This window comes from Athalia rosae, chromosome 7, assembly GCF_917208135.1.
Source record: "Athalia rosae chromosome 7, iyAthRosa1.1, whole genome shotgun sequence".
Classification (NCBI taxonomy): domain Eukaryota; kingdom Metazoa; phylum Arthropoda; class Insecta; order Hymenoptera; family Athaliidae; genus Athalia; species Athalia rosae.
Window position 1 is genome coordinate 5,149,838 of NC_064032.1, and position 18,432 is coordinate 5,168,269.

General features: G+C 46.4%; 3 protein-coding genes and 1 long non-coding RNA gene across 5 annotated transcripts in view; 1 reads left to right on the top strand and 3 right to left on the bottom strand.

Annotated features, from left to right (window-relative positions):
- Positions 1–6,836, bottom strand: part of LOC105684959 (5-hydroxytryptamine receptor 2A) — a 46,305-nt gene extending 39,469 nt beyond the window's left edge. The window contains exon 1 of one of the 2 annotated variants that reach the window (XM_048659057.1): positions 6,702–6,836. The gene's annotated coding sequence lies outside the window, so the exon portion shown is untranslated. Of the gene's footprint in view, positions 1–917; positions 5,432–6,701 lie in introns of those variants that run through there. The other variant, XM_020853690.2, reaches the window with a different exon arrangement.
- Positions 6,772–10,752, bottom strand: LOC105693787 (glucose dehydrogenase [FAD, quinone]-like). The gene is made up of 3 exons (XM_012413940.3): positions 7,649–10,752; positions 7,295–7,571; positions 6,772–7,200 (listed from the first exon to the last, which is right to left on the bottom strand). Exons 1-3 carry the CDS (start codon positions 8,869–8,871, stop codon positions 6,826–6,828), a joined length of 1,875 nt encoding a protein of 624 aa, XP_012269363.2. The 5' UTR covers positions 8,872–10,752; the 3' UTR covers positions 6,772–6,825.
- Positions 9,586–14,177, top strand: LOC125501913. The gene is made up of 2 exons (XR_007279649.1): positions 9,586–9,722; positions 13,816–14,177. It is a non-coding gene; the product is annotated as an uncharacterized LOC125501913 (long non-coding RNA).
- On the bottom strand, positions 11,396–14,968 carry LOC105683506 (phospholipase A1 VesT1.02-like). The gene is made up of 8 exons (XM_012396183.2): positions 14,815–14,968; positions 14,216–14,406; positions 13,835–13,889; positions 13,572–13,723; positions 13,250–13,492; positions 12,042–12,239; positions 11,773–11,932; positions 11,396–11,558 (listed from the first exon to the last, which is right to left on the bottom strand). Exons 2-8 carry the CDS (start codon positions 14,301–14,303, stop codon positions 11,507–11,509), a joined length of 948 nt encoding a protein of 315 aa, XP_012251606.2. The 5' UTR covers positions 14,304–14,406; positions 14,815–14,968; the 3' UTR covers positions 11,396–11,506.
- Between the last annotated feature and the right edge of the window lie 3,464 nt (positions 14,969–18,432).

The following is an 18,432-nucleotide window of genomic DNA, read 5'->3' on the forward strand; positions in this document are numbered from 1 at the left end:
AGACTCGACGCGACGCGGCAAATTTTAACCGAGGAAAATAAACGGGACAAAAATTTCGTTGACACACGGAAAATGGATAGTGTTTTTTTTTTTTTTTTTTCTTTTTTAAACGTCACACGATCACGCGACGAGTCCCCCCCCCCCCTCCCCCCTCCCCCCACCCTTCGCTCGGAGAGGGTGAAAACTCATTCCAATCGAAACTCCACGGGTTTCTCTGGCGGCGTTTCGATCAATTTCCGATTCACTGCTTTGGAAATTAAACTCGCGCCACGTGCATATTTCTCTACCTGTAGATTCCATTTCGCTTGTACACCGACGTTTCTTTGACCATTTTTTCATTCAAAAATTCAAATAACCCCCCCACCCCCCACCCTAATTAATCCTCGGCAAAGATTCCAGCGAATTTCAACGATTCTATACATAGCCGAATTTTTCGACGAACGTGCATCGAGCTTTTTTTTTTTGTTTCGTGCTTTTGAAAATGATTGGAAAAAAAAAAAAAACAAAACTAGCGTTAAGATGGAGGCGACGGGGTGCAACGGGAGATGAGAAGGAGCAGGATAAGGGAGGAGGAGGGGGGGGGGGGGGGGCGAGAAACAGAAGGACGTTACGACGGCGACGAAAAGTTGAAAACGTTCGACGAACCGTTACGATATCGGTCTCTGCAACGGATTCGATGAATGGCTCGGTTGACAATAACGATTTTAAAGCAGCTGCTATCGACAGGTGAATAAAGTTTCCAATGAAATCGGAATAAATCTAGCAGATGCAGATGATGTTGTACATCGCCGACCGGTTTTACACCGATGAGACGATACGATTGTAGGTATGATAACAGGTAAATTGGTGTAAGTGCAGCGGAGTGTAGCGCGGATGTTTTTTTGTTTTTTTTTTCAAAGTCGATGAGACAATTTTACCTTGCGATTGGAAACGCTGACTCTTCTCCGAAGCGGAGGTCGGAGGTGAGAGGGGGGGCGAGCGGGCGGGCGGGCGGCGATCAGACTCCCATTTTCTAAGGTCCAACGCACGTTACCACGGTTTGTACGTAGATTCGATCTTCAGAGCGCTTCACTTTGGAACGTCGGAACTTTCGATTGTTCGTTTTCTACGCGCGTAGAGCGACAGTAGCGCGTCGTCACTGGGGGGTTGTACGGTGGCAGAGGGGGACGGAGGGAAGGAGGATCCGCGGGTCGGTTTGACGGGATCGAAAATTTAATCATAAATGAGGAGGCGATCGATTATATTCTCTGGTTCCCCGCGGTTCGACGCCTCGACGTGCGTTATTTCGAAAAAGTCGGCAACGTGGAGAGAAAAAGAAGAAAAAAAAATAAATCGAAAATCTCACTCAACCGGAGTTGTTCCGGTTGACTCGGAACGCGCGTTAAATCCAAGCGGTCGTCGATTCGTCGTTGGATTCGCGGAGGTCGATCGACGTCGATTTTGAACCGCACATCCCGGGGTTACGGGGTTTCTTTTTTTTTTAGGTACAGAAAAAACAAACGGCCACACGTGAGTCTCGTCACCGTCACCTTCGATTATTCCGATAACGACCACCGACTGCGAACCAACGCTGTTTTACATTTGACCGGGTTAAAACGAACATCGGAACACCTCGTACCTCGCGATTTCATCGTCGGTTTCGTACGGGAAACAAAAAATCAAAAAAACAAAAAACAATCAAAAACAAAACAGCGTGAAAAAAAGTCGACGGCCGAGAACGAATGCCACACGGTTATGAAAAAAGTGAGGGAAGGCGCTCGCGGAGAGGAGGAGTGAATTATTTATTTATTTATTTATTTGTTTTTTTTTGGTTTTCAAAGCGCGACGGACCGCGGGTCGGATTTTTCGGGGGGGATTCGTGCGGAGGGACGAGAGCGGGCGAGGGTGTTGAATAAAAGTTTTTTTTTGTTTTTTTTTGCTATCGGTTAGAAAGACGCGCGAAATGTGGTCCCGACATGCTTATCCTCAGCTGGGCTCACCGAGTGATTTGGCTGACGGGCGCGCGACGGAGATTCAAGTGAGACGTCGACGGCCGACGACGCCGCGCGTCCCTTAAAATTCGCGGAGCGCAAGCGCCATTTAAACGGCCGCCTAAAACTGCGGGGACGTACGTATTATAACTATAGTTAAACGCGAGGATAGGTGGGCAGGCAGGTAGGTAGGGAAACCTGCCGTAATATCCCTGCAGGAAAACGTGCAGCGTGCGAACGGCTGAAAACAAAATCCTCGCGTATATATGAAGGTATTACGATTTACGGTACGTACCGCGGCACGTACTCTATATACACATATGTATATAATGTACGTACGCGGACGCGACAATCCGTATGTTAAGGTAATCCCGATAATACCGTATTTGGCGCGACGTACGCCCTTCGAATTTTCGTCACAATTATCGGTACACCGTGTGCAACCGATATTCCGTACATCGAACAGCTGACGGCCGATCCGCTTTTGTTTGATTTTTTTCAAAGAGGGAAGAAAAAAAGAAGAGCGGATCTTCGGGCGAAAAGAAAAAATGACGAAGATCCTTTTTGCGTTATGTAGATAGTTGATCTTGGTTTGAAACGTACACTTTTGTTATTTTTTTCGAATTTTTGGGCCCCGGACGTTACCGAGTTCTGGATTTTCGAAAACTGAAAAACTCAAAATTATTATAGCGCCATTATTTTATCCTTTGCGTGTTATATCTATAGATAGTTAATCTTGGTTTGAAACGTACACTTTTGTTATTTTTTTCGAAATTTTGGGGCCCCGGACGTTACCGAGTTCTGGATTTTCGAAAACTGAAAAACTCAAAATTATTATAGCGCCACGTTATTGATTTTTTGGAAAAAAGTTTCGAAGATACTGCGGTGGATTACGAACATTTTTCGCCTATGAAAAAAAGGGGGGAGATTATTTTTATATTTTTTTGTCATTTTTTTTTTTGTCTCATCTAAACTTTTTTTTTTTTTTCAATTTTTCTTCCATTTTTTCCTAAACAAGTCGACAATCGACATGCAATCAGAGGATAGACTGTTTGCAATATTTGAAAAATAAAAAAAACGATTCGAGTTTTTCAGTTTTCGAAAATTCAAAACTCTGCGAAAATAGCTGGACTCGAAAATTTGAAAAAAAAAAGTCACAAAAGTGTTTCGAACCAAGAGAATGTAAAAAAAAAAAAAACTTTTTTTGGCTTGTCGCAATGACGTGGAATTTCCCATATGATATATAGGAAAACGCGTGGCAATACGAGGTACTTGAGGAATCCGTGCAAAAACCACAATAAGTTCTCGCATCCGGAATGATGTTTAAATTCCCCTTAAATTCTCTTAATGATTTAAAATAAATATAATTCGCAAAATTTTTGGACTACCCCCCAACCTTCCCCTCCCCCGTATCGCCCCGCATTTCCCTATACTGTATACACGCTTATAATTTCAACTGTGTTTAACTTCGAGGAATTTATCAATCGATTAATTATACATCTTGAATGGCGAATGTCAACCGAGGCGGATAGCCCCCGTTATACGTATGTACCGGGTGTAGTACATATAATACGGAAGCGGGTTCACTTGCCGTGAAATTATGCAGTAATTGTGTAATTCTGTTCCCTCCGCACCTGGTTTAGTTAGCATTTGTATGGTACAGACGACGGACACGTAGAGACGTGGAATATTCCTCGAATTCATCCATAAGACTCGCAATGGAACGACCTTCCTTCCTACCTACCCACCTACAGATTCGGGGTACGAAATTCACGAACCATCTCCTATCTTCCGACTGAACATCTTTTCAAGAATTTAACGGAGATCGTCGACTCCTCGTCGTCGCTCTTCACCCCGAGCGGGCAGCTTATTCTTCATTTTTTTTATTGTATCTTTTTCAAACGACCTTCGGACGAACGCTACAGATAAAGCGAAAGATTCACGGCTACTACTGTGTGAAGAATAGTGAAGAAAACGAAAGTAAGAATTGCGAGTAACGACCTTCGGAATAATTCGATACTCCATACGATTCGGTCGGAGGTTATGTTTCACCCTGCGAGATCGCCTCGTGGGCCTCGGCGTTCTTCATTTACCTTCTATCTACCTGCCATTTCGCTTAATTAGACAAACAGATATCCAGCAACTTTCCAATTACGTTTCTATTTAGCTCGTTTCTATTTGTAAACGCGCTCCGACTCCGGGGGTTAGGTGGTAACTTAGTTTGAACCAGATATCAAGTTTCTCACCGACTAGCCGTCACAGCGTGGAAACAGATGAATTACACACGGCGTTAAAGCGGATCGGAATCGCCCGGAAAAGTTCCTCGCCGAAACCGAACCGCCGTTTTGCTTCTGAACGTCCCCCGATTTTCTCTTACGTTGCTCCGCTACTTTACCTGCGGACGCTGCCAGATTCGCCACGAAAATTCCTGGAATTTTAATTTTCAACTTTCGACTCGAAAAATCCCAGAAGGCCAGTTTCCTCCTCTCGAAAGAAACAGCTCGATCGTTGCGTTCCTTTTTATCGATAATTTTTTGGGCTCCAACCGATAAATCTTTTTTCGACGTTTTCCACGTTTAACGGGGCGATCCGATCCGTCGAGCGGACCTTCCGGCGATCGGCCTCGATTGGTTTATGGAAACCGATTCGCCCCGAGGTTGAAATTTTTTTCCGACTCCGATTCCGCCCGAGTAACCGGATATTCGAAGGTGCGTGCGGATGAAGAAGCGGGAGGTGGTTTCGTTTTGGAAATCGGATATCTCGATCGCCGGGTTTTATCCCATTCGTTCATTCATCGACCTGGCCCATCATCAGCCACTTCAAATACGTTCCTGATGAGCTTTAGGTTCGTCGGGGAGCACGGGACGGGACGTTGTAGAGCCGTCGCGTGTATACCTTTATGTCGTGAAAGGGCCGCCGCCGCCGCCGGAGAGAGAGGGAGAGAGGGAGAGAGGGTCTAGGGAGGTAAGGGCTCGGCCTCATCATCCTCCGCTAATATTTACCCACCCAGACACAAAGGGCCGACGACACAAAACAGGCGCGTCGCGACGCCTTTCGCGAAAAACGATCTCTCGAAACTTCTTTTCGCGGTTTTCATACAAGGCGGCGCACAAAACGCGAACAATTGCGCTGAATGTGTGTGAGTGTGTGTGTGTGTGTATGACTTTTATAACCAAGTCGTATTTCGGAGGAAAATAGAGAAGCGGGATGTATTGTCGAGGAGCGAATGAAATTTGGTCGCGCGGATGAGGGAAAAAATTGATCGAGGAGGTTAGAAAAATTGGCGAAAACTGAGCAACAGAATTAACGGTGCACCCGGAGAAATAATACCGATTTTCAAAATGCTGTAACTTGATGAAAAAGTGTCGAAAAAAATCATTCCAAGAAGCATTTTGAAGGTTCAAACTCTGGCTTGAATATAGTTTTTGAAAATCATTCGCAAGGTCATTTTTGACTCCGTGGCATAAATTTGAGTGCCGAGTCGCGAGACTTCGGGAATAAAACAAGTTTTTCAAAATTCTCCATGGAGTTTGAGAAAAATCGCGGAAAACTTTTGAAGCGGCCATTTTGTAGCCCAAAATTTCTTCTTCAAAATGACCTCCAAAAAGTTTCACGCGCGATTTTTTGATACCGAGTAATTCAATTTTGAAGATCGAAAACGCAGTTTATCGATTGTTTTTTTGGCCCGTGCTACGTTGGCTTGCGTCTACTCGTCGATCTTGCCCCCAATGACATGCCTCGTCTAAAAATTGAACAACTCGGTGTCAAAAAATGGCGCGTGAAACTTTTTGGAGGTCATTTTGAAGAGAAGATTTCGGGCTACAAAATGGCTACCTCAAAAATTATCAACGATTTTTTTCAAGCTCCGTGGAGAATTTTGAAAAACTCGTTTTATTCCCGAAGTTTCGCAACTCGATACTCAAACCTACTACACGGAGTAAAAAATGACCTGGAGAAGAATTTTCAAAAACTATTTTCAAGTCCAAGTTTCAACCTTCAAAATGCTTCCTAGAATGATTTTTTTCGACACATTTTCATCAAGTTACAGAATTTTTGAAAATCGGTCGCTGAACGTGTATTTTTCGATCATCTTTTCTTGCGTCAAGGTCACAGTGACCCACTAGGTCGACGGAATCGTGTAACGAAAACAAACAACAACGATGTCGATGAAACATCGACTGTCACGGTCAGTGTTCGTATCGTTACAGACAAAAGAAAAAAAAAAACCAAAAAAAAAAACAACAACTTTCATCGGATTTCACGTGAAATGCGTTATCGCAAATTATTATACATATGTGTCTATCGTCAAATAGTGCACATTACATTGGTCGTAAAAAGGACGGAAGTGATAAAAATGCATGTTTAAGATACGAATGCGCAATATTTCACGCAACCGTATCAACAACGCGACTATATGTGTTAATTACATACGCGTTACCTCCAGCTTATCTTCCGCCTTGCAATAATTCATGAAAACATCAAACGTAGATATACTCAATAGGGGAGGGTGGGGCACGACGGCCCCCCTTCCAAAAAAAAAAAAAAATCTTAAAAAAAAAATAATTTTTTTTTTAGGTGGTCTATTTTGTCCCAGATATCGCAGATTAGCTAGAAACATTTTTCAAACATCAACGGCAACACGATTTGACCGAAAAGGAAAAAAAAAAGTTTTTTTATCAAATTTTTAAGGGGGGCCGTCGTGCCCCACCCTCCCCCACCTGCCCACCTCACCGTGGAATCTTTCTCGCCCCCCTTGCGTCGATCATTCATGAATTTCGGATGAATAAAAAATGCTCCTCGATTGCCAAACTTTCGATTACACTATTCAGTTGTTCGGAAGTTCGACATTTCGAGGTTATCGTCGCGCCCCGTGATCCTCCTTGATCAGATCGGCCCCCTTCTCGCCGATCATCATAGCCGGCGCGTAAGTATTCCCCGACGTGATGTTCGGCATAATCGAAGCGTCGATCACCCGAAGATTTTTGATCCCGTAAACCCGGAGCCGAGGATCAACGACCGCCATGGGGTCGTCCGCCGGTCCCATCCGACAGGTGCAGCTCGGGTGCTCCGCCGTCTGGGTGTAATACCTGGCGTGGCACCTCAGATAATCCCTCGAGAAAAACGGAAACTTGGCGCACTCAGGACTTATCGGGTTGCTGTTGAGACGCGGCTTGAAACGCCGCATGCTCGGCGTCCGGCTCACCTTCTCCGCCATGTACGTCCCCTCGACCTTGGAACGGAAAGGGGGGCAGGGGGGGGGAGGAAAACAACGAGGTCAGTGGCGCCTCTTTCGCTCGTCGAGAAAAACCAAAATGGCGGCTCACCAGCAGCTCGAGGTCCATGGGGTCGTCGAAAAATTTCGGCACTATCACCGGATGTTCCTCGGGGTCGGCGCTCCTCAGTTCCACGTAGCCCCTGCTCTTCGGTCTGAGGATGGTAGCGGGTATCCGGAAGGATCGGATGTCCTCTACGCCCTTGAAAAGGCTGTCGTACACCTCCTTTCGGATGCCGCCGTTTCGTCTGGGGTAAAAATCGCCACCCAAGTTGTCGCCCTGCGGGCCGAACAGGAACTGTATGTCCGGATAGTCGGGTGTGGTGAACCTGCGGATGCGAGGTGTTTACAATTGAGCTTCTCGTTTTCCCTCGGGGGACCCGGTGGGCCCCTCGTCCGACTTCACCTCGAATTAACGAAGGCCATCCCCTCGATTTCCGGTAGGTCCATCATCGGCCCCTCGTTGTCCTCGAGGAACCTGCGCGCCGCGGCCGAGTTCTCGGCGTCGGTGATGTTCGGGTCGCTCTCGGGCGGCGGGGCATCCATCAGGAATACCAAACCCCCGATGAGCGCGTGGTCCTGGAAGTTCCTACCGACGCCGCAGCGCTCCTGGACCACGGGGATCCCCATCTCTTCGAGATGCTTCCTCGGACCGATTCCCGAGAGCATAAGGAGCTGGGGTGACTGTATAGCGCCCGCTGACAGGATCACCTCCTTCCTAGCGCGTACCGTGTACATTTTGCCGCCCCTGCGAAATCTCACGCCCTCGGCGGTCCCGGTCTTCCGGTCGACGATGACCTTGTGGACCATGGAACGGGCGCTGAGGAAGAAGTTCTTCCTGCGGGCGGCGGGGCGGAGGAAGGCCTTGGACGCGGTGGCCTTGAGCCCGTTCGTCAGGGTCAGCTGGGGCAGGGTGAAGCCCAGCTGGGACTCGCCGTTGGTGTCCACCACCTGGAAGCCCAGCTGGCGTCCAGCTTCCAGGAAGTATTCGGCCATCCCGCTGGTGAACCTGAAGTAGTCGACGCCGAGGTAGCCCCGGGTACCGTGGTACCGCGAGCCCCTGAGTCCCCCGATCGTCACGTTCTCGGACTTGGTGAAATACGGCAAAACGTCCTCGTAGCCCCATCCCGGGTTTCCCTGGTCCCTCCAGCCGTCGTAGTCCCGCCTGTTACCCCGCACGTAGAGCATGGAGTTTATCGTGCTGCTGCCGCCGAGAGCCTTGCCCCTTGGCACCCTGCACCTGTTACCGGTCATGCCTTTGCAGTAGGTCGTCGAGGGCTCGGCCTCGAAATTCCAGTCCAGGTCGCTCCTCTGCTGGCTCAGGTAGGTCGCGGGTACGTCCGTGTAGTACGGCTCCTCGCCGCCGGCCTCCAGTAGCAAAACCGTCCAGTTCGCGTTCTCCGTCAATCTGTTGGCGATCACGCAACCCGCCGCGCCGGCCCCGACCACCACGAAGTCGTACTCCCGGGAGTCCAGGTTTATCGCGGGCACGTTCTTCGGGCGATTTTTCTCGTCGACTATGTCCGGTCGCAGGTGGTATATGAGGATGTTGAAGAACACCAGGTAGCTGAGGGGCGGGCCGAACTTGAAGGCGACGTCCAGCGCCGTGTAGGCGTTGGCCACGTCCATTTTTTTCGACGGTGAAGAAGAGAAAAAAAAAGCCACGAATATCGGATATCTTCGGTAGAACTAATCGGGCGCGCGGTACGCGTTAGGTTTTTATAGGTGAAAAAAGGACGGGGCGAGTAAACGCCGCGCGCGGCGCCTATTCGCTCTTCGAGTCGCCGGTGTACAGGGCGATTCAGGAACGGTCGTAACTTACCGTCCGTAAAAACGGGGTTCCGAAGGGAGGCCCGAAGCGCGACCCCGATAGCTCCCGAGCGTCGACGAGTTCCGGGGCGATCGCCGGCGGACGGACGGAAAAGTCGCTCGGTAATTTCCGGCCCGCCGTCCGTCCGTCGGCCATTTTGTTTCGCGGCACCTTTGAAGCGTCCTGTACACCGTTCAGCAACCGTGTGCGCAAATTTTCTGTCGCGAGCGAAACACGAAGCGCGACTCTTGTTAACGTTATCTCGGACACGACGAGGTCGTTGCATATTCCGTTATTGTTTATCCACCTGGTTTTTCAAGTCGACAACTCACCTGTACAAAGCGAAAATTGTTCGGCACTATCGCGGCGCAGGTGATCGAAGAGCGATCGCGACCGACCTCACTTACCCCTGGCCTATTGGCCCGCGGTGAACCGCACAAATATTTCGGTCTCGTCCAAGGTCACCGAATCGGCGGGCCGGAGAGCTCGCGGTATCGGGTAGCAGAAACAAAAAAATTTTCACACATTTCGGCCGTCGTCGTTCGGAAGATGAGGAGTTCCAATTTGTCGACGCGAGACTCTCGCCGCGGAGGTTCGCGAGTTTCGAAGAAATCCGGCGAACGGGAATCATCTGTGGGAAAAGTAATCGCCCTCCACGCTTTTGGATAGGGTAGGTGCGCGTCTGTCTATAGGAATTTGCGTGTAGCGGAGGCTCGTAGTTTGTAGGCGTAGTTAGCCAAGTGAATATTGCGAGGCAAACTAAGTTAGCGAAGCGGCGTGCATGTAATTGGCACATAACGACGTTATTACATAGCGACGTTACGAATACTGTGCCAAGGTGGTTTCTGTCAGAGCGTCGAGATACATCGTTCCGGGATACCTTATTTCCATAACTTGGAAGAAGAATCGGGACGTGATCGCGATTTTCATTCAACTTTTTATTCCCCTCGACTCAACAACTGCGAAGATTCATCGAGTTCACCGAGTCCCAGGCAAATCGGATCACTTGTGTTCCACGTTATCGAATAAATGAAATTTTCAGAAGCTTGTAACCTAACCTACAAATCTTTCGCCGCGTCCGGTTTTTAATCCCTCGAATCCCCATGCGGAAATTTCCCAAACCTAACCTAAAAACGATAGCGACGAGAACAAAATTATCCTCGTATTCTGCTTACATATATGTATACGTAGTTTATGGCGAAACGGAATTAAAATTGTCTGCCGCATCCGATTTTTGGCTCCTCTAATTCCGCTGCGGAAATTTCCCAAACCTAACCTCGAAAAACGATAGCGACGAGAACAAAAATATCCTCGCATTCTACTTACCTATATATATACTTCTTTCACGGCGGAACGAAGTAAAAATTGTCCGCATCTCTCACAGCGTTCCTTCTGGTTTATTGGAGGCGTGTTTTTTTTTCCGCCATCTTTTCAACAGCCGCGTACCGTAAATTCATAAATTCGCAGGCGCTTCGACGTCGCGACGGCAAAGGGGTAGCGGGAGGAGTGCGACGAAACGGAGGAGGAAGAAGAGGGACGGGCGGGGTCTCACCTCCTTGAACCATCGGTGACGGAAGCTCCTCGGTAATCATATTACGCGGCTGTTTGAAAGCTTCGTCCTTCCTCTGCTGTAATATACGGAACCTGGCGACCGGGACCTGCAGCCCGATGCCCCAGCCACCGGCGGGTATTTTATTCCCCCCCCCCCCTCCCCGCCCCCCCCGGTTTTCCCTCCGCGCCGCTTCACTCGATTATAACCTTTGCAAATAAACAGCCTCGCCCGCTACCAAAGTCACGATACAGAGATTCCGCTCATAACCTAAAAACGATGCTCGAAATTCGGAACTTCATTTTCGTGCGGCGGAGATTCGGCGAGTGCGATAAAATTCTCCGATATCTCGCCAGCTAGGAAACCACCAGGTGAACCTTTCCGGAGTGGACTGTACAAGCTCGAGAATATTTTCCGCATTGTTTACACACGTACACATATATATATATATATTCGTGTAAGTTTGTATTATTCTCAAGGCTCGCGAGAAAAAATGGTATGCTGCAGAGCGGCGTTCGCATTTCTGGGTTCTCGTTGCCGCGTCGTTTCCTTACTTTTTAAAGAAAAATGACGGGAGGAGTCGCCCGGCGAGAAAGTAATCCCCCGAAGGTAAGGAAACGCGAGCCACGTCCCGTCTCGCAATTTTCCAACCGTCGCGAGAGCCCTTTTTGTAAAATAATCTTTAGGATTTTTCCAATTTTTCTCACCCTTCGAAATTCCGACAATCGATTCGCGGGACACCTCGGCCCAACGGAATCGAGGAAATTGGTGATTCAGTGATCGTCGAACGAAAGTAATCGAAACAAGTTTATGGGGTGCGGATAACACGTGACCGAATCGTTAGCAAAATCAAAGAAATATCGAGAGACGTTTCCAAAGATGAGAAGATCGTCCCGCGTACCTTCCTAGAGGGCGTAGGGTGGTCTGTCGCTCGTCGACAGGTAATATCTTCCCGATCTGAAATCGTATTTGAATTTTTTGAAATTTTTGGAATTTTTCAAGGAATCGAGAAACCCGACCTAACCTCACGGTCGGGGGCTTCGCGATTCGGCCGCTCGACTGCGCACCGCCTTCGCGTTTTTCTTGATCTGAAATTCTCAGATTCTCTGATAAAAAAAAAAAAAACAACAACAACAACAACAACAGCAACAACAAAGCTGAGCAAACTTACGCGGATTTCGAAGTCCCGGCTCCCAAGTATTCCACGCTGTTTCCCGCGCACAATTTTTTATTGAAAGATTCGGCGTCACCGCAACGGACGGCACCGAGGGCCGTTGGGTTGCGAACGGACTCCGCGAACAAATAAGCCGCTCGGAAATGGCTGCAGTAGTCTGAAAAGGGGGAAAAAAACGTGTCGGCAGCTGATTTAACGAACGGAGGTCGAACGGCGCCGAATATCGCGAAGGAGAAATTTTTGACGCGGAATTTTTGGACGCGTACCGCCTGTCATGGTCGCCCGGCATCCCGGTTGCACGGGTCTTCCGTTGTTGGCGTAAAAATCAGCGGTTCCGATCTGCAGGGGGACGCCGCGGTTGTGTCGAAATCCCAAACCTCCAACGGCCGTGTGGATGACGAAGACGTACTCGGCGTCTTTGCTGCTCAGAGTGCGTTCGGGTGCGTTGGTCGTTGGGTCGAGACCTTGGGGAAAAAAAACGGAAGTTTTGAGAAACGGCGAAGGAATAATAGAGAGGGAACGAATGGTAATTTACACTCATTGTCAGCGACAAAATTAACGACGCACCTGGGACTACGCAATATACCTAATACCGATTTTCAAAATTGTTTAACTTGATGAAAAATTGTCGGAAAATATCGTTCAGGGAAGCGTTTTGAAGGTTTGAACTCCAACTTGAGGATAGTTTCTGAAAATTCTTCTCAAGGTCATTTTTGACTCCATGGCATAAATTTGAGTGCCGAGTCGCGAAACTTCGGGAATAAAACCATTTTTTTCAAAATTCTCCACAGAGCTTGAAAAAAATTGCGGAAAACTTTTGAGGTAGCCATTTTGAAGCCCAAAATCTCCTCTTCAAAATGATCTCCAAAATGTTTCACGTGCGATTTTTTGACACCGAGTTATTCAATTTTTAGACGAGGCATGTCATTGGGGGCAAGATCGACGAGTAGACGCAAGCCAACCTCGCACGGGCCAAAAAATCAATCGATAAACTGCGTTTTCGATCTTAAAAATTGAATAACTCGGTATCAAAAAATCGCGCGTGAAACTTTTTGGAGGTCATTTTGAAGAAGAAATTTCGGGCTACAAAATGGCTATCTTAAAAGTTTTCCGCGATTTTTTTCAAGCTCCGTGGAGAACTTTGAAAAACTTGTTTTATTCCCGAAGTTTCGCGACTCGGCGCTCAAATTTATGCCACGGCGTCAAAAATGACCTTGAGAAGAATTTTCAAAAACTATCTTCAAGTCAGAGTTTCAACGTTCAAAACGCTCACCGTCATGATTTTTTTCGACATTTTTTTCATAAAGTTACAGCATTTTGAAAATCGGCCTTATTTCGCCGAGTCTCCGGTATGTTATCAGTTTTATTACTGAGTGTAGATTTTCAAAATTCCAAATGAATCGAAATCCTCGACCCAACCCGACGAAATGTCTCATATTTATTTATTTTTCTCGTTCGTTTTGTTTCGACTCACCGATGATTTTGGTCAATTTTTTCGGCGAGTACAGTCCAGCGTAACTCACTACGTGAGCGCCCATTCCTTGTCCAACCAGAGTCAAGGTCGACGACGTCAAACCACCATCCGCCAGCGTCGCCACGACCTTCGCCAAGGCCGATCCCACCGCCGGTACACTCGCCACTAAATAAGAACCCGATTTGCCGGAAATATTGCTCCAGTCGAGCACGACGAAGTTGCTCGTCTGGGCCTCGACGTACGCTGTGAAATAGAAAATCATTGAAATTAGCGCGTGGTGATTCGCCGGTGGCCGAGGTTTTCGCTCGCCCGGCCGAATCACCTCTGGCAACGGCTACGGTTGTCGCGTGCCTCGGACTTTGGTTGTCGTAGCTGCCGTGGACGTAAATCACCGTTGGTTTCTTAGAATCGATGAGACTCAGAAGTCTTCCGGCCTCCCCGATCGGAATTTTAACGTTTTCGTTCTCCGTTCGCCTTGGATCAGAAAAAAATAAACGATCAAACGACTTTGTCTTCTCATTTTTCGAAAACGACGCTTCAAAATTTTTCTCCAATATTGTTCGCAGGGATCAAGTGGACGCCTACCCGTTGTAAAATATCAGCTTCATTCCCGCCAGGACTTCGGAGGACGCCTCCTTGGCTGCGACGTATGAAAAAAAAAATGGAAAGAATTTCAAAATTATCATTGTTCCTAAATTCATAAGTTCGTTGATCTTTTCTTGATTTTTTTTTTTTTTTATACCTGTAGCGGTTCGAACGAATGATCAATCAAATTATTATTATTATTATTATTATTATTATTATTATTATACCAATTACAATATTAAATCTGTAACGATTATAATGTAATGCAATGTAAAGATCGAAAGGAGCTTTTATTGACTCTGCGATCTAGAAAGGAATGAACAAATAAATGACGATTAAACGATCCGCGCTTTAATTTTGATAATAAAATGATAAACTTACTGCAAGAACCCGAGCACGGCGTGTAGTAGGAATGAACTCCTGCGACGCAGAGGAGTCCTGAGAGAAGAAGGACGACGTACCAGCTCATGGTCGATTATTCGACGTGGACAATTCGAGCGGAAAATTCGAAGGTCGACCGTACCGTTGATGGAATCCGAACGAGAATGACGATTTTGGACGAAATTCCAACGCTTGTTTGGAAGAGAAAAAGTTTAAAGGTATAAACGTTATCTATTCGGGTGCTGGACATATTTTTTTAAGTTTGCGATGCAAAATTTCAATCGCGTGGCATAAGTGATTCGGAATCGCGCATTTTGATCGGCGGAAATTGACGATTTATCGAATAAAATTATTCGGAATAATTAGCACCGTTTTGTTGTATCGGATGGTTGACGTATTTCGATTCCATGCGGGAATTCAAAAACTCTGAGCGAATTTGATTTTAGAATTTATTTTCCGAATTCTGAAAAGAACGAGGCTGTTCATTCTTTTCCTCAGAAGGGGAGAATATAAGATTTGGCGGTATTGATAAATTAAAAATTGAATTTGGGGTTTTAAAAAATAAAATAGAAACAAAAAAAGGTCAAAGTTCCGTATACCTTTTCGCCCTCGTTTCTAGTGTCTCAATATTCTGATCTGATTCTACGGTTTATTTATAGTTTTCGAACGATTTTTCCGAATTTCAACAAAAAAATCGTTTGAATTCTCCTCCTCAGTCGATGTCTCGAGACCAACTGACTCTTCTTCCGCTCGCAATCTTTATACAAGTTAGCGTTGTTTTTTCCTTTTTCCACCTAGGTGAGTAAACATTTGTGTTCATTTACAACACACGTATACCTGCCAACTTGATGTATTTGTCGTTCTCTTATTTTCTCTACCTTTGGGGAAAGGAATTCAAAAATGTTTTACCAAGAATTAATCCGTTTTACAAACTTTGTTGGAATATTATAACAAACATGGCGGATCCCTCATATTTTTCCACATCACAGGCGACGGGTCCAACGGTGCTTTGATCCAATTTATTGTCTAGGGAGAAGAAGAAACGAGAATTTTGGGCTGAAAATCTACATCCTGATCAGTTATTGATATCGCTGGAAGATTATCGATAATTTTTGCAAGAAAAAACAGAAATCGTCGTCTCCAGGTCATACCATTCGATTCTGTCCAATTAACAAAATGGCCGACGATCAGCAGGGGACTGTGCAACGGATACATTCGACTTTTTATCATATTCTTTCCACCGAGAAATTACCGGTAAAATTCCGATAAGAGACGATTCGATTCACACCTGCCGGATCAACAAATTGTGCACATAAAGCGCTCCGTTATGGTACTTCTCACGTGTGCAGCATCCGTGTTGACAGAAGTCTCATTGTTAATTACGTAACGATTGTTTGATAAACGGCGTATAAACATTGACGGAATTGCACAGGTGTGCCCTGTACACTTCATCCGGAACTCGTTAGAATTGAACGTAATTATTCATATCCTTGATAAGAATTCGCGTTATTGTGCCGGATACTGCAGGGGAATTATACCCTCATTGTTTGAACGCTCCACCGGGGGTTTACCGGGGGGTGAATAATTTTTCTCTTCACCCGCCAGATGGCGTCCTTTCTTTTAATCCCGGTTCTCCTTCACTCACCTCATGTCGGATCGCGTACACCAGATTTTATAAATCTGACACACGTGCGATTGAATCCAAAAAATTGCATCTCCTCCTTCCCCCCCCCCCCCCTCCCCTCATCTCTCCACCAATGATAAGCTTCTTCCTCCTCCGAATCCGTCGTCCTTCGGGCACCGGAGTCCCGAACTATAAAGAAAATCGTGGAAATGGCGATTTGTTCGCCGCGCGTCGCCTCCGGAGGCGGCGTCCGGATCTCGGGTGAGGTTATGTCTGCCGTTGGAAGCGATCGTGCGTCACGAAAGTGAGGCACACGTAGTGCGTTAAGGATCGCAATAATCGACTCCCGTTGCCGCCAGAGCCAATATTGGGGTCTGTGGGTCTCGAGCAAACGTTGGGCGCTTCCGTGGGAGGATGTTACCTGTACCAATCTCATGCAAATCTGGTCTAAGCCGAGGGGAAAACCTCAACGCGTCGTCCGACGGCCGACCGCGTCCCGAGGAGTCCCGGCCCCGGCCCCGGCCTCGCATCGCTCGCCCCCCTCCGGGAACAAAGAGCGCGGAAAAATGCTCGACCGGAAGTCGCGCGACTCTGTCGTTTTCGACGCGTCTTGCCCGTTGAATTAGCCGTCCCGTCGTTACGCGCGGTTGTTTCGCCAAACTTTACGCACCGCTGGCCTATTTCGAGCCAAAGCGACGGTTGAAACCGCACGCCCTCCGAACAACGACGCCTGTCTTCCGGATTTTCGCATTCAACGCCGCGGAAGAGAAAACACGAATATCGTGCCGGCGTTTTTATGCGCGAATAAATACGACCTCGAGATCCGCGCGCGACGTCGCTTATGCGAGGTTTTACTTCCGCCGATTTTCCGGGGCGCTCCGCCGGTTTCGTTGTCAACGGTATTTTTCGAGCGGTACGCGGGTTTCGTCGAAAATGTTTGAAATGTTATCGAAAATCGGTTGGGCAAAGAAAAAACAACGAACGAACGAAGAAAAAAAAAAAAAAAAAGGGAATCGAAGGGGGAGATGGGAGACGGATTTTCTGTCCGGAAAATTTGCAAACATCTCGACGAGTCGAAAAACTTGAAGCGTTGGGAAAAATTGAGGGGTTTTTAAATCAACGAAATTTCGGCACTTGTTAGGGAGAAGAAAAATGGCGAGAGGCATCTCTCGGTGGGAGCGAGCTTTTCGAATGGTCTGTACGTGTAATGGTAACCTAGCGTCGGAGATGGGAGCTTTTACCAGCGGATGTTAACGCGAAAAAAAAACAAAATCAATAAACCAAAAAAGGGAAGGATTCGATCCTACGTATCGCTAGATTTGGCCATTGATATTATCGCGATGATTTTTGACGAGTTCTTTCGAACTCTCAACGGATAAAGAGAAAAAAGCGAAGATAACGAATTTTTAAACATACAGTTCGTAGCCCAGTTTTCGAATAAATTCGATTTTTCTGATTACATCGAGCTTAGTTCGGACAATTATCGCTATTGTACACGGGGAATTCCACTTCGTTCCAACGAACCAAAAAAATCACCCTCCGATATTTTTGTCGCAGTTCTTGGTTCACGACACTTTTGTGTTTTTTTTGCAAATTTTTGAGTCTAACCGTTTTTCAGTTATGAATTTTTGAAAACTCAAATCGACTTTTTTTATTTTTCAATTTTCAAGAAAACCATTTTGCTTTCGATTTTTTTCCAACGTTTTTTTTAATTTGTCTCCAATTCTTTTCCATTCCCTTCCAAACTAGGTCATCGATTGACGCATCGAAAGAAAGAAGGTTTGTCATGAAAAGGAAAAAAACGTTGAAATGAATGTAAAAAAATTTGAAAAAAAAATCTCTCCACTTTTTTCATTATAAATGTAAGCAAAGAATGTTCGTCGTCGGCCTTGTTCTAGAGAATTATTTTTATTAAAAAAAAAAACGTTTACGGCGCTGTTTCGAGTTTTTCAGTTTTCCAAAAATTTAAAACTACAAATTTTTTTGGAAAAAAATCAGAATACAGCGTTTCGAAATCGCTGGAAAAATCGAAGAGGATCATTTCTTCCGATTCGTTGAAATGACGTGGAACACGAAGCAGATCGTAATCGAATTGATTCAGAGATAACTCATTATAAGCTCCGCTAAATTCCGGCGAGTTATTGATAAAAACGATCGAGACGGTTGAAATAACATTTCGAAAAAAAAAAAAAAAACGAAAAAGAAAAAGAAAATAAATGGGCTGCCGCTGTGTCACGGCCACGGGCGTGTTTCGTACGTGAATTCAATATACGCTCGTATGTACGCGCGTAACGGCCAATATTTTCCGTACAATAATATTCCCCCCGTACCCCGCGCGCGGTGCGTCACCCGCCTCATTTATAGCGTAACGAATTCTTTGATCCTTCGGCTATCCGGTGGTGTAATTAAATTTTAGACGGAGACGATAGATATATGTACGTTGTATATAACCGCAACGCCTATATAACCGTATTCTCCTTATCGTTCGTTTTTCGAAACGCCTCCCGCTATGGAAGTCATTCCAAACTCCAAATAAGTATAGATATTCACGTTTCGAATGACCGGTACGTGAATCATCTTTTGCTTTTTTTTT